Source organism: Limulus polyphemus, unplaced genomic scaffold, assembly GCF_000517525.1.
Source record: "Limulus polyphemus unplaced genomic scaffold, Limulus_polyphemus-2.1.2 Scaffold172, whole genome shotgun sequence".
Lineage (NCBI taxonomy): Eukaryota > Metazoa > Arthropoda > Merostomata > Xiphosura > Limulidae > Limulus > Limulus polyphemus.
Window position 1 is genome coordinate 697,989 of NW_013665782.1, and position 24,405 is coordinate 722,393.

The 24,405-nt window shown below is 32.2% G+C and overlaps 1 protein-coding gene across 1 annotated transcript in view; it reads right to left on the reverse strand.

The window, feature by feature from the left end:
• Positions 1-2,125: 2,125 nt before the first annotated feature.
• Positions 2,126-24,405, reverse strand: part of LOC106478012 (orexin receptor type 2-like) — a 40,806-nt gene continuing 18,526 nt past the window's right edge. The window contains exons 3-6 of the mRNA XM_013938514.2: positions 6,461-6,860; positions 4,944-5,109; positions 3,917-4,029; positions 2,126-2,682 (exon numbers count right to left, since the gene is read on the reverse strand). Of these exons, the coding sequence (XP_013793968.2) occupies positions 2,519-2,682; positions 3,917-4,029; positions 4,944-5,109; positions 6,461-6,860 (843 nt within the window). The 3' untranslated portion in view covers positions 2,126-2,518. The remainder of the gene's footprint in view (positions 2,683-3,916; positions 4,030-4,943; positions 5,110-6,460; positions 6,861-24,405) is intronic.

A 24,405-nucleotide genomic window follows, 5' to 3' on the forward strand; every position in this document is an offset into this window, starting at 1 on the left:
ATGCTTTTTTGAGCCTAAAATATAGATTCTTATTTTATTCGCGCGAAATATTAGATCATACCCTACCCTATTTTGCAAGAAGAATATTCTAATGACGACATATTGGTTCGTGTGCTATTTTCAAGATTAAATCTTATGTCTGTTGAAGTGATAACGTTAAAGTTTTTATGGCTGATACCATATGATATTAGTTGATTTACACAAATACAATAAAATCCTTAGGTATTGCAGCTTGATAACAAGCCCAATATGCACTTGGCCCGACCCCGTATTGGAGAAGAAAAATTGACTATAATTCCAAATTTACTACGTGTATCTATACGAAATGTGGAAAGCTTTTAGTAAAATGTGCAAGTTTGTTGAACACAAAAAATCATATGAGTTATGTATGTGACTTGGCAACGTCAGTCTGACTCAGACTCTGACAAGTCGGAGTGCAAGGGGATATTCATGTAAAGAATAAATATACTTTTGTCCATCGTGTAGTTTGCGTATTGTGTTTACATAACCTTTGAACTACATACCATAGTTTTTCAGTATTCCTATATACTGTATTCGGTATTTAGTCTCCTCTTTAGCGAACTGTTGCTAAATGAATAGTTGATAACTCTGACATCAAATGCATATCATCATATTGAATGGCACTCTGTAAAATATCGTGGCTTTCACAAATGGACCCCTACCCATGCGCATGGAGTTAAATGAAATTATTTAGATTTTGCCTTAATTAACTCCATATGTTAAAAGACTGTCTTCGTGCTCTACAGAATAATTGGTCGAGACAGGAAGCATAAGTCGTAGGCCAAGAGCACATTTAAACTTCGTGTAATCTGTAAAAAATACACTTGACAACAAAAAGACTTATTCATTTTTAATTCTTCCTTTGCCTTACAACAAAGCTTTACTTGATAATAAACAAAACTTACACACGCGTATACATCACATGCAAAGATAAATAATGTCATTATCAATAGAATAAACATCTAACATCGAGAAAAGCGTGATGCCCTTAACAATATGGGCTGAGCACGAGATCACAAGCTTTTTTACAAGAATTGTTTCTGTTAAACTTGCTAAAAAAATAGCAAATACTCAAAAATACAATAGATTATTAATAAAACAGGCACAACACTGGAACGCAAGCTTCGCAAAATCTCTTTCTGTTAAGTTTATGTAACAACACTAAATAATGATGTTCTTAGCAATATAAATATAGCACAAGAACCTAATGTTGTTTACATAACCTTTGCTAATCCCATTAATAAGCAGCGACGAAAACTGCATGGCATTCTTAACAATATTAACACAACACAGAAGCTCAATATTGTATTAAAGATCTATTTCTCTTAAGCTCATTAATACGTAGAGTGATTAACAATACTGACACATTACGTTTTCAGGTTTGTTAATTTACAACAAATGATGAAAACACATACATCTTTAATAATGTGGACTTCGTACATATTTTCTTCATAAAAACCATTTCTGTTAGAATTAGGATATATCGTATGCTGCTTAGTTTATCCATTACTCACCATAATTTACGTTTATACATGACAAATAATTAAATAAAATTTTACACTAACATGTGTGAATAATATGAAGTAAAAGTTAACTGTTACAATACAGCCCTTATAAGTAAATATGAACACAAGTCAGAAGATCAAAAACGTAACCATAAAGTATCGGAATTCAATTAAAATGGCTAACTTAACATGTGTGTGTTTTTTGTTTTTTTTTGTTCTCTTTCCGTTCTTTTCTTTTGGAAAGATCAAGGAGTTTTCAATGAAGATTTAAATTCCTTATATATATATATATATATCAATGTTTTATTTAAACAAATAAGTACGTACAAGAAAGACCTAATTGGCGATATGTTATCAGTATTTAATTGACAGACATAATGACTTTTAAAAAATAATTTTCATTGTTAACTGACGCTCGTGAAGAAAACAAATCATTTACGAAATTCGATGGTATGGAAAACAATATTTTATATATATGTATATATACCACAAAACATGGAAGTGATGAATAAAATTAGACAAAATTATATATTATAATTACTTAAAATAAGTGAATAAAGACACACATACATAAAAACATATGTACCGGTTTCGTATCTCCAAAGGTAGTCTTCAGTTTCTAAAGTAAGACACTTAAAAATGAGAATATTTAACAGCGTGATTTTGACCTTAAAGATTTATATACGTTTCAAACTCCATGCGTGTAATATTTAATGTGTTTTTAAATTTGTTAAGAAAACAATATTCATATAAAAATCTCAAAAATAAATACCAGAACGGAAATATAAAAAAAAACATTTTAAAGTAAGGTATTTGGTTGCATGAACTTGAATTCAGCGGATTGACGTTTCACACATTAGTCACTGAAGGTATGTAAGGAAGGTACCAATTTAACCACAAGAAATTGTAACATAATAACACACTTAAGCTTAATCGAGCAGTTGAACTTCAAAATATATTTTAACTCATTTATTTTCTTGTTATTTTTATTTTTATGAATAATGTACAAATGAGTTGAGGTTGATGTTCTCGAAGTGTGTTGTTGAACTTGCAAAACGGGATTTATAGATGTTGGTGGTTTTTCTAGAGCGACCTCTGTACGTTCGTCGAAAACACAAACAAGCAAAAGAATTCTTAAATTCTTTGCGGAACTTCCCTGAAATAATAATTCATGCAATCAGTAAATGGTATTTATTTGAAAGATATGCAAATTTTATAAAAAAGAACCAGATGATTTTGATATGGACTTTACAGATTTTGGCAATATAAATAAAAAACAAAACAATTTTAAATGTCAACAGTGCAAAGAAAATAATTATTATATACAATACATTAATCAGTTTAAGAGGCTTAAGACATGTATTCCAAAAGTGATTTTATTTATCAAAACTAAATAATATTTGGTACTGTTTTGAAATTTAAAATCAATAATTATTGTTACATTCATCTTTAACTGTCTTAAAGATTTGAAGGAGACTTTCAAAGAGTGTAAATATTATTTTAACAAATGATATTTTTTGAATTGCAGGCGGCAAAAATGATTTAATACCTCTTGTGTCAAGTAGTCTCCACTATTCATTCAAATGTGTTACGTTTTCTTTGATAATTCTAGTAATGATTTCTTGGTTGCTACTAAAATATTACCTTGACAAACAAATGTTTCGATATTAAGAGAGCTTTGACAGATCACACTAATCTAGTCATGTAAATTTCCACTATGGATTCGATTCTTTATTAAGTGCTAATATGTACTGTTAAAAATAGGAACATATTATAAACCTACTGACTAGAATTAATCAAATTAAACCTGATATTTGCTTAAAAGGAAATGTTTCAATTGTGTACAACAGAATACTTATTACTTTATTACATGGATTAGTTTAGAAATAAAATATTTGAAATGTATATATATGCTTAAAGGCTGGGTTCCGTCTTTTTCCATGTGTTCAGCGATTATGTTAACTTAAGTATAATCAGTGCATGCAAGGCTAGTAAAAATTTCCAAACAAGCTTAACTAGTACCAGTAGTTAGTTTTCTTTCTTTCATTGATGTATAAGACTGCTGTAATTTAGGTGCATCTATTTCAAAATTATTTTGACAAGAGTTTTGAAACTAAGATGTATCTAGAAAAATGACGAATTAATCAAGTAGTAATTGAAATTGACATCGTATTTTCCACAGGAGTCTCAAACTGCTTCAAGACACACATCTTATATGCTAAATTTCATGGATTACGAAAACTAGTATATTACGAAATAAACCATAGTTGCTGGTATGTTTACTCATAAAAGCATTCTTATCTAATGATGACTTTCCTGATTTAGGAGTAAAGCATGAAGATAAAAAATACCACTCTTTCCTGAAGAAGAACACTTAGCCAAGCTCTTACCACTCATGAAATTGTAGACAATTGGGTTTGCAGCGCTGTTGGCATAGCATAACCAATGAGACAGAAGTGAAGCAACAGAAGTAGCATCTGACTGAGGAATTCCAACTGTGTATCTGCAGAAATTAAGCAACGATAATCGTCTTCAGAAACACTGTTCTTACAAAATAAAGAGTCGTAGCATACAGTAAACATAATAGTTGGCGTAAAACTCAGACATGTAATATTTACGATTAACAGTTTTGCTAATTAGACATGCATTCATATGCTAAGTATAGTATATGCACGTTTCATAGTAAATTAAAGTGCTAAAACCTTATGCACACGCCATTGCAAACCAAACTTTAAAGTACGTCATGAGTTTTTTAATATTTTAGTTTATCCATTGATTAACAGTTAACATTTAATGGTAAAAAAATTATATGTGAGTTATTTTCAAATATAACTCGAAACTATAAGCAGTGCTAAAACAATTTATTGTCCTGAATAAAAAAAAATATCGTATCTAATTTAATAACATTCAACATAAAGTGCAATTCAATAGTAAGGAGAAAGAAACAAGCGATTTTAGATGGATAAGCTATGGAAGGAATAGGAATATGACAACGTACATAAACGTATTACAAAGATGACGAATTACAACTTGCCTGTAATGCTATCGTTATCATTTGATTATAAAAATAAAACAGATTAATATCCTTTTGAGCCATTAAGTAAATAAATAAATATTTGATAGATTTTAGCCCCAAATATTAAAGGAAATATATCCACTAAATTATTTTATACTACATCAAATTCAGCTGATCGAATACATTACGTATATTCCCAGCATATAGATAGCAACAAGCTTGTCTAAATAAAAGAACATATGTGTTATGCTCTGGTGTCAGAAAGCATTTCGCACATGATGATCCAAAAGTTACTTTTCTCACACTTAAATATTTACTGTATGTATAACATTTGGTTTGCAGCGCCAAAACCCGTTGCATTTTTTATCAGTCTGTGTGTCATGTGCATGAACTATCCTTACCTGAGCGTGTTAATCAGATGAACAGGGAGGTAACACAAGCCAAATATTATAACTACAGAAATTAGCATTTTGGCAGCTTTACGTCTAGATTGTATCTGGCCTTCGCAATTAGGGTTAACCACGTCTGCTTCCGGCTCCCCTCTTCTTCCTGCTGACTTCAAGATCCCTAAAAGCAACAAGTTTGATTTCAAACCCATTCTTCAATATGTAAACGACAAATACAGTTAAATAAACTTAATACTTAAAAGCAAATATATATTCATAAATGCACATATATATAAAATAAATTAAATACAATTTTGATGATTAGATATGAAAGCAAATGTCTTCATTTATGTTATGTACTACAATAGCATGCGTTCCATCATTACATTAGGATAAAGATGCTACGATATATAAACTAAGATAGAACAATCATACTTGTAAGCTTTTGGAGTTGATCAAACCTATAAAACTTCGTTCAATATTGACTGTTAGCAACAGTGAATTGTCTTCTGAATAGAAACATATATCGATTACTAAGATTATTTAATTTTAAGAATTATAATATTAATTGACTAAAATGAGCATATATCGTTGAAAGAAACCGATCATTAATTTTTCTTATTTTGAGTTGCAAATATCTCATTTTACAAAGCAAATACACAACCTATAACAGAGATAACAAAGGTTCTTTAATCTGATTTACATGAAAACACACAATGTACAATAGAGAGACAATTAAAATATGTTAAATTTACTTGCATGGAAACAAAAAACGATGTACATCAAGGACAAGAAAATATTCGTTCAGTTACGTCTATGAGCGAAATAAACTTCGGTTGTAATTAACGACAATGGAACTCACTATGTTACACAGTCTAGTATTTTATTTATTTTGGAGACTCTCATAATTAGCTTATATTAACACACCTCTATACATGAAATTGGGAAGAGTTGAATGCAAGGCGATTTATGGTTTGAAATGTCAAAATATGTTTAAAATGTTAATTTTCCGTTAGTGTGGTGATAAGCAATAAAATATAATGATAATAAATGTCTCAGTATATTTTATGAACTGACGTGTAACAATATTTTCTAGGTGAGATGGAGAAAATTATTCAGAATGAATGAAGAATTTCTCAATGTGTTTTGAAAGTAATTCCTAGTATGTATATATCATCTCTCCTAATAGGTTGGTGAAAAGGCAATTTGTGGTAATGACTGAGGGATTCCTCAATGTGTTTTGTAGTTAATGTGCAGTGTGTGTGTATCATCCTATTTTCCAGTTAGTTGGTGAAGAGTATTTTTTTATGGCTGGGGAAGTTCTCAATGTGTTTTAAAGTTAATTCTCAGTGTACTGTATCAACTTTTCTCGTGAGTTGGTGATGAATAGCTAGCAGTGATTAATAAATATTTCAGTGTGATTTGCGATTCGCCTTTGTTGTGTGAACACATCCTTTCTTGTGAGTTGGTGAATAGTGGGTTGCCATGAAGAGTGAGTTTTTTACGGTGTTTTGTGGTCATTGTGAACTTACCTCTTCTAGCGTGATGATGAAGAGTTGTCTCTGATGAGCCTGGAATATCTCTGTTCCACAGTACTCTAGCGATCTGGCAGTATACGACAGACATTAAGATAAAAGGAAGAATATAGAGAGCAATAAAAATGTACATTTGGTAAATGCAGGTATATCGACCATCCCAGGTATAGCTGCAGTCTGTTAGGTAGTATGTCTCAACCTTGATGTTCGGATGCTTCTGGGTATCCAGAACAATAGCTTCTGGGAGAACCAGAAGAAACGAGATGGTCCAGATAAAGATTATAATAACCTTAGCGTTTGTAGTCGAGCTTTTGAATTGCAGAGGATAACAGATAGCGTACCAGCGGTCCACAGATATAAAAGTTAAGGTGAGAACAGAGACGGACACCGAGACACTCTGAAATAACAAGTTTCGACTGGATAAAAACATTTTTTATGAGACAATTTAAAGAATAAAGAATGTGGCTAAAATTTATCAAAAATCGTTAAGTATCTTTGTACGTGTTTCAAAGAAATCTTCAAGTCATTAGTTCTTATTTACGCGTGCAATGACTTTTGTCTTGTTATTGATCCAACTACTCACGCAAATTATTATATATAACATAACATTATTTAACCAATCACACAAATTATTATATACAATATAACATTATTTAACCAATCACACAAATTATTATATACAATATAGCATTATTAAACCAATAACAACACATCTAACAAGCTTTCGGGCCATTTTATGCACGCACACAGAATGGTGGCTCAACGAGAAGTGTAAAACACTTATTCTGAAATTCTGCACAAAGCACATATCTGGTCTGGCAAATGATGCAAATCAGAAAACTGCTATATATCCCGCTAAAACATTACTATATACGTTGCTAAATCATTATTTAGTATAGGTGCACGTGATATTATCTTTATTAACTTATTTTATTCAATAAATAATACAGGTGATACCTCAGACACACAGTTCAAACAAATATTTTCATCACGATATATTTTTAAATATCTCATTTTTAAATGAACCAGAACTATTTTTCATTAGCCATAGCGAGAAATAGCGTTCCGAAGTCTTATCTTTGAACCTATTTTACAAGTAAGAGGGTTGATTATTAGAAAAAAAGGTATTTGGAACCTGAAGTAATTTGCAAGTTAATTTCATTTACTTCTGTAAAACAATAATGAATGTATGAAGCAGTCGTATAGGCAAAATAAAAAGGGGAACGAAATAGGGGGATCTAGTGATGTCTTACTGTATGACAACTCAGAGTTCGTTATATTCACGTTTAAAGATGTCTAGCGTATGTCTATATAATGAAACCGTTACTCTTCAAACACATTTAATACTATAGCCTAGTACTGATACACACGCATACATTTTGATAAAAAAATGTTACAATACGATAAGAAATGGTTAATGCTTTCAGCTGTAAGTGTAAGTAAATAAATCAACCAAAATATTTTACACAAACTACGTCTTCCGGTGGGTCTACGGACTTATAACGTTAAAATTCAGGGATCAAATCCCTACGGTGGGCGCAGCGGATAGCTCAATGTAACTTTGCACTAAAAAAACAACAACAAACAAATACATAATCTACAGTACGAAGAGTTTATTGGACACTCTGGTGCCTCGACGTTAAGTCTGAAGGTTTTTCATGCTGAAAATCGGGTTTCGATATAAGCGGTGGACAGAATTTAGATAGTCAATTGTATAGCTTTCCATTTAACAATAAACTAATTAAGTTTTATCGCTGAAATTACTTCTGACATACGACATTATGTGCAAACTTGCGTTTATACTTATTAAAATACAGGAGTTTAATAATAGGCTTGATACATACCAATAAAAATATTAAATGATCTTAGAGTAAAATAATTATTCATTCGTAATATTGAAGAAACATTTTTTTTCATTTTATTACTTTCTAAAAAGTAACAAAGCAAGTCTTACCATTTTACTGTAAGTTATCGTGCCATATGCAAAACGATCTCATATATTTTCATGAATTTATAGCAAGGCCCGTATGGCCAGGTGGTTAGGGAGCTCGACTCGCAATCTGCGGGTTCGAATCCCCATTCCACCAAACATGCTCGCCATTTCAGCCGTGGGGGCGTTATAATGTGACGGTCAATCTCATTATTCGTTGGTAAAAGAATAGCCCAAGAGCTGCCTTCCCTCTAGTCTTACACTGCTAAATTAGGGACGGCTAGCGCAGATAGCCCTCGTGTAGCTTTGCGCGAAATTCAAAACAAACAAACAAACAATTTATAGCAGCAGTTATTCCTCTTTACGGCAATATCATTAACAACGAAATCATCTAAATTATTATATAAAGCAGCATTTTTGATTATAGATTTTAGTTTCTGTTGTATTGATTTATATATTAAGCATATCTACAGTTAATGTATTATACAGGACTGCTTTAATTAAGTTACACTTTCTATTTAAATTATTTGCAAGTTATTTTTTATCAGAATTTATCAATAATGCAATATAGGCTATTGTTTTTTGCTTTGTTTTTTAAAAGTTTATTTTAATGGTGAATCCTAGTTTCTAGCTCATTTCTTCCTGCTAATAAGAACATCATATAATATTATATTCAGTGTACTTGAAGCATTATTCTAAAATCTTCTACTTTTAAATACGAATACATGTAATTTCAAGTAAGTGTAAGGAAATCTATTTAATGCAATTCCAAGTCACTAGTGACTCATGTGCATAACCATGCCGATCGCTCGAGATTCTGTTATGTTCTATATTATCACGAACGAATCGATAAGCGCTTAACAAGTAAATTTAAGTATTATTGCCTCGATTATTAAAAACCTGACAATTTTGATATTTTCTGTAAAAATTAAAAAAAAAAGAAAAAGACAGTGCTTAGCATAAGAAACTAAGGGTTGATTTCTCAATGTTTCATGGTTACAACCGGAGCATAAACCCTGTTTTATCGGAGACATTAAACGTACATTATCGTTTATTCGTTGTTTTTGTTGTTGGGTTTGCTAATCAATAAGCTCAGCACACACACACACACAAAATTGATAAGCCTCAGAAAAATTCGTGATTTTTGAAATAATTGAAACAACAAATGAACTTAAATTAACATAAATCATCAGTTCTTTGAAAGTTTGTATATAGAAAGATTTAGCGAATAATACACACAATTATGCTCTAGGAGGAAGGATAACATTTCACATCATTTTAAACATTAAACACATAAGTAGCCCTTTTATCAGCTAATTTTAACATAAAATAGTTTAAACTAAATTAACTTTACTCCAAAATATATCATGTTCATATGCACACTCAACAAATTTGCTATAGCAGTGGATCTTATTCCCTAATCAAATAATCCAAATACAGTTTAAGAAACTTCCTTCTGACACACTGTTTACTTTAACTGTAATCTAGTTTAATCAGACTTTCAATTAACAATACATGAATTTATTTGAAAATAGCCTACTGCCTAATGTACCATAAGCTGACTTTAAAGTGATATTTAGATTGAACTGAGAAACGTTGTGACACTAAGGATTCCCCTCATTATGTGCTCAAGATAAATGCTGACATTAACTATAGAGGTGAAGCATCTAGTGTTATAAAGTACTGAATCTTATACTGTAATACATGATATTGTCAACAGTGCATCATCATGCCTGAATGCTGTCTTGTTGATCAACAACTGATGTAAGTACACATTGTTATGTTGTACGTGTGTTAGCCAATGCTTTATTTGAATTGAACTGACATATACAGATTCGTTTCATCAGGTTTATTATGTCAAAGTTGTTATAGACTTTGTGTAGCAAATATACATGAATTAATGTACTTAGGGACTGGGTGCATTCGTACTTTTGATTATGGAAAATAAAGTACAATAATTCCTAAGTATTTCATTAATGAATTAAGATAATACCTTATGTTAGTATCTACACACAATTTTTAACATTTCTAAGCAGAACGATTTTGTTCCAATTTACATGTTTGTTTACTTGTTTCATGTTTGCAATTGTTAATTGGCAGTCCACTTCTCATATATATATTTAGATATAACTATACAAGTACATACAAGGTCAATAGAAGTTACGTAATTTCAAAACATTGTGGGTTTTGTGTATGCTAAAACATATATTTACGTAATTCACAGCTTCTGATTGGATAATACTGAACAAATCTACTCTTGCATGATATAATGAAAATTATTGTGATTTTTGGCTATTCTGGGAATTGTATGACTCAAAGGTGCAAATATAAAAACTGCTACTAGATTTTATATTTATAACACACATCTTGAAAACTTAAAGGACTACCTTTTCTAGAAAATAAGAGCAGACCTTTTCCTTAAAGAGTGTTGAGCAAAGTCTGAGGACCTAGTTCACTCTTCTTAGACTATTGGACTATATTAGACATTTTGGAGTTAGAGTCAAGCCAATAAACGTGGTCGAGATATAGTGAAAACTTTCGTTATTAAAGTTAAACCAATTATATCCTCTGTTGCCTGGTTTGGTATATAGTTCATAGCTGTTTGTCATTTAGTATTTGTTTACTATCTCAAAATGTTATCTAGCCTATAAACCTCTAATTAATGGAATATCTCCACAAAGAGGAGTAACATTTGACATGTTTAATTCCGAGCATTTATCGTACTTTATAAGAACAATTTACATGTATCAATGCAATGACGTTTACCACATGTTTAGAACATCAAGATTATTTTTCGATCATTCCACAGTTCCATTACACTATGATTAGACTTATGACGAGAGAATACATACCACAGTCCTTTCTGGTGAAGGACAATCGTATAGTGAAACAACAAAGGTGTGCTAAGTGCACACCAAATCCAAAGATAACTCTATAATATAGTGAATAGTGTTGGAAATGGAATATCAGCATTCTCAATGAGAATTTGTAACAATTTAAACACCATTATTCTTTATTCAGGACCAGTAACGTACAGAGGACATTAAAAGGGCAAGGACTCATTGACAATAAAAAGGAGATAAAAAACAACCTCAGTTCTCTATGAGGCGAAATTCTCAATCGCAGGTACGGGCACGCTCACTGCGTCACTCTCCCTCACTCGATTTTCGTTTCGTTGGGTCCGACAAAAACTTCAGAAACAGCCTAGAAAAACATTTACGTCACTCACGATACTTCTCCACAAATTCCCCTCTGCTTTTCTTGTCTCCCTCTCAACACCAGCCAGCCAAAACAAGTTGACCAAAACATCTCAACCAAGAGCGGGATGAAGAGGAATACCTGAATTCCTGAACGCCCCTGTTTCAATGCCTAAATCATTGCCAGGTCTGTTGTTGACAAAAAAGGGCACCTTTCAAGGATCGCAAGGCAAGATATTTTTAGGAGAGTGAAAGTGTTTAGGGGAGACTATGGAGACTGTGCGTTTTCTCTAGTAGACATAGAGGAATAAAATATGTCGTTTTAGTAGTTGTGCAAAAAGGGCACTTTTGAGACAAAAGAGCAGAAAGGCAGGAGCTTGAGTCCAGCCAGCCAGCCACCACCCTGTGCACGTCACTTTTCAAATTTACAACTATCAATGCCAAAGTTCGCAGACTAGTTGTCCGAAACCCCTTACAGTAAGTTGTTGGTAATAAGCTACACATACCTCAACACAAGATAAAGTACAAAGATCTCGCCCTTGTAAACTATAAACCCACAAAGTGCCCCTAGAAACACGAGTGAAACAAACGAAAATTTGCAGAAACCGCGTGAAAAACACATTCTATGTGACGGATGGAAGTTTGTTGCAGCATTGGACTTGGCCTGGGTATTCTTGAACGACTATCACAAGAAACTGATACATAACACTGTAAATATTTTTTTCAAAATGCTACAGAGAATGCAAAAAAAGTATTTCGTTGGGCTTTAGGGTTACTACTGGTTCCTCATATTATAGACACTTTAAATTTTATAAGTGCACAGTAAAGCAAAAGTGAATTCTCATTATTATCAGTAGAACGTATGAACGTTAATTATGTGATGTAAAATTCCTGCATTATACAGCCAGAATGAAAATAAAGATATCGGGCATGGCCTAGTAGTTAGCGTGCTTGGTTCTTGGCAAATTGCATCAAAACAGGTTCAGCACTATGTGGCTGTAGATGCACTAGAAGATTAATGCTTAAATCCCACTTTTAGGTTAAACATTATGCCAAGAGTTAATGGTAGGTGCTGGTTTCCTTCTTGACTAAGAGTTCCTAATTAGGGATATATATGCGTGTGGCTTTGTATGGTTTTAAGTGAACAATCTGAAACAAATGAGCATCAAGAACGTATGGCTATACAATTTTGAAGAATCGTGTCACAATTCCAAGTTCCCAGTAGTGTTTCTAAGAATTATGGAGAATGAAACCAGTGATCATGTACATACCAATGAAATCAGTATGATGGTCACCTCCAGTGGGTTATCTGTGGAACGCTTGTCAACAAGGGTGATCTGAATTTGACTATTACATCCTTAAGAAGTTCATTATAGTGGAAATGCAGAGTCGGGTAATAGTACCCAACCATGGTGATCATACTGAAAATGATCGACAACGGAGGAAATATTTCCAAGAAATATAGGGATCCAGGAACATTGTTCTTATAAAATGCCATTAACTCTTCAAACTAGACATCACAAATCAAAATCCTATTCATTTCAATACTATAACAAAATAGAAGAAAAAAAGAAAGTTTCCATCAAGATTGCATTTACAATTTGAATAATTTGATTATTTCTGTTTGGGAATGATTAGGGAAGGAATACTTTTGTACTCAAATGGTTTATCAAAACAAATGATCAACATTCACATTTCCAAGAACGTAAATCTAAAAATACTAGTCTCTAGTTAAAAATAAATTTACTTTTGATATTGATATATTCAATGTGTGTTTGCAATGTTTCAAGAAAAGATTTGAAGTTAAATTAAAAGTTTAATATTTAAAAAAAGTTTAACGTTTTAATGGTGAAAACATTGTACTGATATATATTGCGTAGATTTTTCTTTAAAAAATATGATACTTAATTTACAAAAAAGCATAAAAATATTATAAATGTATTTTAGAATAAACTGTTATAGAGACAAGAAACTACTGAAAAATGTATGTTCGAAACGTCATTCATTAACTGTAGAGATAAGCATATTAAACAAAAATCACACTTAATCATGCTGAACAGCGAAATATTGTAAATGTGATATTTTTGGTACGTGATAAAAACTAATATCATTGGTGTATAAAATAAACGTCTTGAATAGAAAGTTCACTCTCAAATTTATCGTCCTGATTATAGTTAAAACACAGTAACATAGCACATCTGATACCCAAGAATAACTTTCAAAGCAAATGGTTGAACGTCAGAAAGGTGCAAGTAGTCATGTATGTTATGTGAATAGTAAAATAGTTTTATTTTGTTATTTTAACCTAAAAATGAAGATATTTATGTAATAGACACCATACTTTGCTAAAAGTATTTTTCGTAGTGCCTTCTCTATACCGCAGGGATCGAACTCTGAAATTTTACATCGTAAGTCCGTAAACATGCCGCTTATTCACTATTCAAAATAGTTTAAACCTTTAAATGTATGAATATGATAAATAACTTATTAAGTTAGTAGTGGTGAATTGAATTTAGAATTTTTGCGAATTACGTTTTTTTGTCTCTTCTAAGTTATAGGCTATACAAGAATATCATGAACCATGTTATTGGTTCATAGTAGATATCGCCCATTTGTTCTTCTCTTTATTGTTAATATTGTTCCCCCAGCCTAAAGCAAAAACTAGCGTGAGCATTACAATCAAACATGGGCAATGTTACTAAACGGATCATTGCGTAGGGTAATTTTAAAGTTATTTCTGTATTTGGCCCGGCATGGCCAAGTGGTTAGAGCACTCGACTCGCAATCTGAGGGTCGCGCGTTCAAATCTCCGTCCTATCAAACATGCTCGCCCTTTCAGCCGTGGGGGCATTATAATGTGACGGTCAATCCCATTATTCGTTGGTAAAGGAGTAGCCCATGAGTTGGCGGTGGGTGGTGATGACTAGCTACCTTTCCTCTAATCTTACACTGCTAAATTAGGGACGGCTAGCGCAGATAGCCCTCGTGTAGCTTTTCGCCAAATTCAAAAACAAAACAATTTCTGTATTTTTCATAAGCTAAAAAATCATAATTCTAGTGTAAATGATGTTACCACAAGAATATTAAAAATTGTTAACTTAAAAAATGCGAATAAGGATCGTAAAAAATTACAGAAACAAGATAGAAAGGTTAAAGCGAAAATGCAGTCGCAAAATATGTAAACAAACAAGCTTAAGGTTTGAGACACGAGATAGATAAAAATCTGTGAATTCAAAAACCTGCTAATAGGGATAGTAAGCAAGGTAAGCATACAAGGCTGGGGATACTGTAGACAATATTTACTCAAGCTACCAATGTCTATTTTGACTCCATGCTGTTTGCTATAATTACATTTTGATTCCACCTTAAGCTTGCTTGTTTACTTTTTTGTGACTGCATTTTCTCTTTAATCTAACTTTCTTATTTCTGTATTTTTTACAATCCCTATTCCCCTTTTTAAATCAAAAATGTTAATAATATTATATATAATTGCTAGCCCGTAGCCGGGGGGGTGGGGGTTAAAGGTGCGTTAACTATTATCCCCCACTCGCGCCGGAGTTCCGCTCGTCTGTTAACATATATCTTTTTTCCTTTCTTTGATGATGACCTCTCATTATATAATTGCTATTGCAACACTGTGTATACATGAGGAAATAGTATTTTCATACTTATTAGCAGAAATTTACTAGCAATGCTTATTTGCGGTGATAATAAAGGAACCATTATATATTTTGGATATTTTTTTCCGCCACTAGACTCTAACGTTACACATGAAACGAGTTCCACTTTGGACTGGAAAGAACCTCCCCCAATTCCAAACGTGGCTATGTACTTGTTATTGTTTCATTCATTATCAAATATTTCATCAATATTTTATATATATAGAAGTGTAACCAACGTTTAGTAGCTTCTGAATTATTTTGCTTTTAAGTAGGAATGAGGATTGCCTCAAAAATATATTAGATTTATAACTATTCGCTTCAATTTTTGAATTGAGAGATTTGTCTTGCATTTTAAACACAAAGGTTGAAATATGTAACGTTACTATCAAGTTTTAATGTAGAAACAATCAACTTAGAATGATGTATACTCACGGAAAGACGAGATCTGTCAATAGTAAATTAAAATTAAGTTGATTATTGTTTGAACGTATATTGCGAACATTATGAAAGTACTTTCTTAATAGATTTATCCTCATCTAAAATTTCTATTAGTTTGTGCTATTTGTAGTTATGGACGATACATTTAACCTTCGGTTTAACATAAAAGTAAGTTTCAAAGTCTGTTTTGATGCCATTTTTATATCTGACAAGAACAATTCCTATTTTTAAGCTAGTGTGAACTGAAAATACTGTAAACGTTGAATATCTGTACGTAAACATTCAAATAATGATCCGAAGATCTTTTAAAACACACAAATTAATTCAAAATTTAGAAACTAAACAAAGAAATCAAAAAATTTAATAAACATCTTTCTAGCTTGACGTCGATTTAGTCAAGCACAAATCCATCTCATGCTGAGTTCCTGTTTCAATGGCACAAACGGATAAGAATAGTGAGTGATGGAGGGGTGTCAATCAATCACAGGTTAACTCCATCTACCCTCTGGTACCCTTTATACAACTAGGTGGACAAAGCAGTTGAGGTAAAATGTCTTGCTCAGGAACACAACATGTGGCGAACTCGCAACCTTCAGAATAAGAGTCCAAAGCACTGAGTGCTCCGACCTTTGTCATTATTCGTATTATTGTGTCTTTTGCAGGTTAACGATAGAACCATAGTTAACGTTATTAAATTATTAGTTCACATCGCATCGATAATCTCTTTGTGAAGGATATATAATTTACCCTGCGGTAATATTGAGAAGATATATATATTTTTTTTTACAACCATAGGATTTTCATTAATTATCGCAAGTAAAGGCATGCCCACGAACACATGAATATTTCAGCAACTGTTATGTTGTGCCATCTTCTATTACAGTCCATTGAGAAATACGTGTATTGTATAAGCATCATATACAGATGATCTGAAGACGATCTCTTTAAATTTTAAAAAGTTCTGAATGAACTCTGCTCTTTTGTTTGGTAAAGCAAGTTCGAAACACGTTCGCGATACCTAGCTTCAGATAACTAGCTGAAAACACAGTTTTCCCGCTTTATAATCCTGTAATCATACTGAGTTATTACATACGTTTTGAGAAAGTTTATGTCTAGCTGCATATCTCAGTTACTAACATGGGTTTTACCAGAAACTTTCAGTATCATCTGATAGATGGTTTGTTCACGATACTATTGGGTCCATGTATAGAAAAGATGGCCTTATTCCTTGGCCCTCAAACCAGGTCCTTTGATCTGCTTTTTTCATACATGCTCAGTATGTGAGAAATTAGGCCTAAATCATTATTTTAGAACAATACCACGCTGTTACTTAGTTTAAAACAATGACAATTAGCACTGATGAAAAAATAATTGAAATGGCATTAGCAAGTGCATACCAAACATATTAATAAGAACCTGAAAGACCAATACAGAAATCACATTATTTACTTTCTATCTATATAGCTTTTAAATGGTTTATTAGAACCACAAAAAATTATATATATATGTACATATATTATGAGGTTGTTTTATGCCCCACATATACAGTCATAAGTTAAACAGTTTTTATTTATATCACTGCACTTAGTATTCTGATGGTCTGACTGCATTGTGAAATAAAAGACAAAATTATTTATATAGTGTTATTAATTTACAAGAGCATATGATCATTCCAGTATGCTCTAGTTACGTCGCCTATAGCACATCTTTTGTATTGATGTCATAATTAGATTTTTTAACTTATTTGAAGAGATAATTATAATAATTCACATTTGTGTCAGATATACACTTACAGCACATTGTATAGAATGATGTTATCATAATCATAATCAATCACACGATTCATTTCCAAAGACTTTTCTTACACCACCAAATTACATTATGTGAAACATAGATTATCTGACAACATTTAAGACAACTGCTCATTTAAAGGGATGAAAATATAATAAACAATTCATTGAAGATATTTTTATACAAAACTAAATAAAATTAATTGACTTAACTACAAACTTGTATACTGTCTACTGTAAATAATATTTTGTTTAACATTTTAGGGATTTCATGTCAAAATATCATGAAAAACACTAATGCATGCCAATCATCCGTGTTAGCAAAATAATAATTGGGTTTAAATTTCATAGCAATTGTGAAACGTTGTTATATAATCAGATATTTTGTTGAATATCTCAAGTATCTGTAAGTCAGTCTAAATGTTCAACATCTTGTCAACAACTCATTTATTCCTTATCTAGGCATTATAAAGAATCATCGGCTCATGCGCACATATCTTTCTTGCTTAACGTGGACCTTTCATTTCCCGTTTCGTCACACCATTTAAAAACTTCTACTTTTATACTCAAACTATCGATGAAGTTAGCATCTGACAAAATATAAATTTTTAGTGTAGTTAGTCGATAAACAGCTTACATTCATTTTTTAATAGGTTGTAACTTTAGCCGTTTTATAAATATATATATGTATATGGTTTTATTAAAAGCCATTCTTAGGAATAATTTTGTTGCATATAATATGGAAATAAAGTTATTTACTCTGCTCCTGAAATTTCAAGATAGATGCCTATGTGTAAGATACGCAAACAAGTATTTGCATGATGGGGATTACGGCCGAAAATATTGCTAATAGCCAGTTTACCCAACTGATGGAACATTACATTTTAATCTTTATTAGTGAGAAAAACATGTGTAAATACTTGTACTCTTCACAAGATTAGTTTAAGAAATAAACTTATAATATTTTATTTCTTATCTATTCCTGTATTATTAATTAAGGTTGAAACTGGCATACCAGTAAATTATATTTTTATGAAATTCTTAAAGGCAAAGTTTTTTGTTTTGTTTTTGTATTTTAACTGATGTCGGTGTGAATACAACCATGTTATACAATGAAGACTTTTACTACAACCAGTAATGGATCATTGTCCATACAGTTTTGCTAAACTACTCCATTTATTTCCCCAGTAACTTCTAAACAGCCGCTCTGCACCCCAAGATTTGGCTCAGATATGTTGATCATACATTCGTAATACGGCCATATCTTACAGACAAGATTCAAGAATACATGAGCCACATGATCAGACAAAATCCCGTGATGCAATTTATAGTGGAAATTGGGAAAAAGTAACACATTTCAATTTCTTGACACCGTGTTTACAAAGACACATAACTTATATACCTCAGGAGTTTGCAGGAAACCCACAGATACGAATAATACTTCAACCATAAAACAAATCACCACAACAATGTAAATACAGGCGTCTTAGACTGCTTAACTTCCAGAATGAACAAGCTTTATGACACTAAAGAATAAAAAAAGAATAAAAACCCATCAGAACATCCCTCCTTTGTAATGGGAGCATAGAACACTTGATAAGTACGAAAAATAAAGATAAATAACAAGAATAAATGGGAAGAAAATTGCATTGAAGAAACTAAAAACAGACATACAAGCCTCGGTAATATCGATCTACATACACTTAACTGAGAACACATCCTGTCATCCTGGTATAGGAGTTAGCAAAACTTGGATACACTTTTGAAAATAGCTAGTTCATTCAAGTTCAAATGGGGAGAGAAGGGGGCAGTAGAGTGGATAACGGACCAGACTGGTATCTAGTTATATATTTATATATATATGATTAGTTACTCATTAATAATTAGACTTTGATGATGGTATATGACAATGACTAATATTAGCTTTAGTTACTCATTAATAATTAGACTTTGATGATGGTATATGACAATGACTAATATTAGCTTTAGTTACTCATTAATAATTAGACTTAGATGATGGTATATGACAATGACTAATATCAGATTTAGTTACTCATTAATAATTAGACTTAGATGATGGTATATGACAATGACTAATATTAGCTTTAGTTACTCATTAATAATTAGACTTAGATGATGGTATATGACAATGACTAATATCAGATTTAGTTACTCATTAATAATTAGACTTAGATGATGGGATATGACAATGACTAATATCAGATTGCCGAAATCTTAGCGTAAGTGCAGTTGGACAAATCTATTAAAAGTAAAATAATTTTGGAAGAGCACAACTAACAAACTTTTTTATTATAAATTTTAAATATGAAAGTAAATGGGACAAAAAAGCTCACTGCTTATATTCGCTGGAAAATCAAGCCATTCCAGGCCAAATACTCGGTTTTCTGAAACCCCCATTACAACAACATTTTCTTTTGGTTATCTGAATTCTTTGAAACTATTGTATTCTACGAAAAGTTTGTTCTTAACTTTTTAAACTTTAACTGGAATATATTACTAGAATAACTATAAACATATATATTTTATTGCTTAAGTTTATATAAACGGCTCCTTAAAAAGCTGAAAAGAGAAAGGTTGAGAAATAAAAGATATATTATGCACTGTAAATAAACTGCTCAGCGTTAAAACACAAACTTTAACGTGTTCTGTCCTTCACTTTTTTAACACCAACCTCTAGAACATGTTACAGTTCATCACGTGTTCCATGGTTTAAAACTAAACGTATTCTAATGTTTTCCAACATTATAACATGTTCTGATGTTTTCGAGGTTAGAACCTGTTCTAATTTTTTCCATCAAGTGAACTTGTAATGTATACGTATGTTTAACTACATATTGTATATTGAAACAATTTTAAATTCGCAAAACCTTTAGCTCATAAAACAATTACCAATCACTTATAGTAATGGTTTTACTATATATAAGCATATAGATAATAGTTGCTATTGTTAACATACTAATTAACATTTTTCATAATACTTATAATTATAGTTATAATACTTAAGCAGCGTAGGGAAATAGTTAATTTTGCAATAAATCGATTAGCTCAGCTATTAATATAAAGTTTTGGAAATCTCAAATTCAAACTTTTTTTTTAATTCTTACTCTTAAGATATTCTAACTAGTTTAAACTATTTCAAATTAATGTTACATACAAAGCATACACAAATTACAAGTTCTTGCAGGAATCACAGTGAAGGATGATTGTGTATTTTTATTCTTTCTTAATCGTCACAGTATAACTTACATTCATCAGGAGAGGCACTTGTTACTTTTCTCTTCAGGAAACCTTCTTGCAAACATTAATGTATACATGCCTACAAAATACTAACGTTTTAAGTAACATGTCCGGTATAAATATAAATCTGAAGATGAATTAAACGCTTGACAAATATTTATAATTTATTTAATCTGTAATTTGCGTATCTACAAAAATATTTTTCAACAAGGAAATAATAGATATGCAAGAAAACTAAGCCTGGTTTGTTATGAATTATTGTTATGCTAGCCGTCCCTAATTTAGAAGTAAAAGACTAGAGGAAAGGCAGTTAGTCATCACCACCCACTGTCAACTCTTGGGTTACTCTTTTACTAACGAATAGTGGGATTGACTGTCACATAATAACGTCCGCTGGCTGAAAGGGCAAGCATGTTTGGTGGGGCGGAGATTCGAATCCGCGACCTATAGATTGCGAGTCGAGCTCCTAACTACCTGGCCATGCTAGGCCCTATAAGCCTCTAGAGTCATTTCAAAACTGAAATTTAGAACCTAATACAGTCAAACTAATTTCTTTTTCTCGTATGTATCAAGTGAATAAAACAACTAACAGAGAATTCTTATAAGGAATAAGGATTATATATATACCTTGTAGTAAAATTTATAAGCGCAACTTTAATTTTTTCTATTTGTTTATTACTTATATTTATTTATTTCTAAATTTCGTAAATAGTCGCATTTCAAAATTCCATTAAGAAAAGATCTAAAACAGTTTTACCAAAAACAACAAAATATTTATCACAAAAAATACTCATTTGTGGTTGATATCTATCTTTAGAGATTTTTCTAACTTTGACATGAAATCAGTCCACTGATGTCCAATTATTTCAAGAGTATTCTGCTCCTTATGTAAAAATATTGTTTTAGCTGAAATCAATGAGTATAAATATTTATTATAATAATAACGCAGTTCGTTCATACTAAAAGAGAAAATCTTAAAATTTTTAATGTTCCTTAAGTTATTAACAAAATCCATAATAAACATTTACTAAGAACATGACTCAACAGTACCGTAAGTTGTGTTAAGCATCGTATGTTTCAATGTAACATTATTATAGGTTATATCGTGTTTCGTTTATGCAAAATTACTTAAAGTTAGTTTGAAATTGGTATAATTAATATATATTAATATAAAAAATCTCATTATATCAAAATATCTACGACAAAACAAAAACGGAACTAATTATTTAACTTCCCTATTTCAAATTACCGTTTACAACACCAGACTATAAATGCATATATTAGCTTAAAATGCTATTACAATTCAAAATAGAATTATAAATATAAACTTCACTAGAGTTTCAGAAAAAATATTTTCATTATGTTTTTGACTGACAAACTATATAAAACTCAACCACTTCTTATATGAAGATAAGCATAAATAATAAAAAGAAGGCTCATTTCGATGACGTTATATCAAATGTAACATTTAACCATAAGCAACATAATAGACTGTACTGTTGAAAGAAAAGCTACGTCTTTGTGTTATGTGTGAACTTATTTGTTTGTTTATCCACGAATTAATCCCATAGGGTTGGAGCTAGCAGGACCAAACGTGGAAGGTGAACTTTGGTTAGCGTGGGAGTTTTCATAATTATATGGCGTAGCCATATATATACATGTACTAAAGACGAACCAAAAAACGCCTTGACTGAGAAGTCATGATGAGAGTCTAGAGGTAGGTTTTCAGAGTCAGCTTGAATCTGGTATCAAATTTGTATTCGTGGTTCCCCTTGGGATACTGGAGGTGCCATGGTTACAAAAAATGTCCATACCCCCTCCCTCACAAGCTAGCGGGACCGTAAATGTATTGGGGTACGGAACCCCTTGGCGTAGCTATATAATTAATTAAGGATAACGGAGGAACTTGATTTGTATACTTGGGCCTCTCTGATTCATAAGGTGGCCTTTGAATTCTGCAGATATTTTATGCTAGAATTAATAATAGATTATGTACTGTAAACGCTGCTATATAGAGAGGTAAATAATTTAATATGGTAGAGATACGATAAAGCCTAATATGGTAAAAAAAGTCGGTTCGCTTAAGCTTTATGAATTATAATTTAGTAATATTCTAATAATGAAGGCCGGACTTATTTTTAATTTCTAATGTGAATTATTAACTAGGTTCTGTCACTAATTATTTATAAGTTTTAAATATATGGTAATGTATTTCAGCTAAAAACATAAATTTACAAAATCCATTTCACAGGTTGTTAAATAGTCAATTTCAGTACAACCTTGGCTGAGTATTTCTTCACAACTCGCTTATATTGCGAAGATTCCTGCTAATCATAAGTTTCATTCCAAACTTACTTAAACCTACATAATACAACAATTACTATAGTTCAATTTTAGCTAGGCCCTGTATGGCCAGGTGGTTAGGGAGCTCGACTCGCAATCTGCATGTCGCTGGTTCGAATCCCAAACATGCTCGCCCTTTCAGCTGTGGGGGCATTATAATGTGACAGTCAATCACACTATTCGTTTGTAAAAGAGAAACCCAAGAGTTGGCAGTGGGTGGTGATGACTAGCTGCCTTCCCTCTAGTCTTACACTACTAAATTAGGAACGGCTAGCGCAGATAGCCCTCGTGTAGCTTTGCGCGAAATTCAAAAACAAACAAATAAACACTTTTAGCTCGAATCTTAAAACAAGGATGTAGACATTAGGCTACTGCTGCTTCGCGCCGCTCATGTTTTACAGAACGGTAATAAGAAGATTACCATGAGAACAACTGAAACAGGAGTAGTTGTACCGGCCATGTGACTTTTTCAAACATACAAGGGACTGAGTTCTAGATAGCATTTCGAACAGGAAATAACTTTTAATGCATTCCTGTCCAGAAGATCTCCGGTCAAACGGGTCCATCCAAAGCCATGACTCTAGCAATTTTTCACACCCTCATAGGTTGTGATACGATCTCATTCTCTGCTGGGGGAGGCAATAAAAGTGCTTGAGATGTGTGAAACGTATTTTATGACCTTCCTAATGTTCTTGTGGAGATTGACTCAACCCCATCAACAACCGCAGAGGCCGATATAGTGGTGATTGAGTGTTTTATGGTTCTGTGGTACAGTCAGACGATTTATGAGATCAAAGTTCATTACACTTTCAAGACCCTATTTACAAAGAGGTAACTGGATAACATAGCCCGCATCATATCTACATCTAAGGGTTGCAGCGTAAACATATCTTCCATCGCTCGCATCTTGTTTACAGCTATTGGCTGCAAAGTGAACACATCTCCATTCATATCTATCTACAGCTAGAGGCTGTAAAGTGAAAATATCTCCCATGATATCTATCTAGAGCTAGAGGCTGCAGCGTGAACATATCTCCAATCGCCCACATCATGTCTACCTACAGCCCGAGGCTGCAGCATGAACATATCTCCCATCGCCCGTGTCATATTTACAGCTTAAGGCTGCAGCGTGAACATATCTCCCATCGCCCGCATCATGTCTACTATCAGCAATAGGTTGCAGCATGAACATATCTCCCATCGCCCGCATCATGTCTTCAGCTAGAGGCTGCAGCGTGAACATATCTCACACTGTGCATATCATATTTACATACAACTAAAGGCTGCAATGTGATCTTCTATGGCCCGTATCATCTCTACCTAT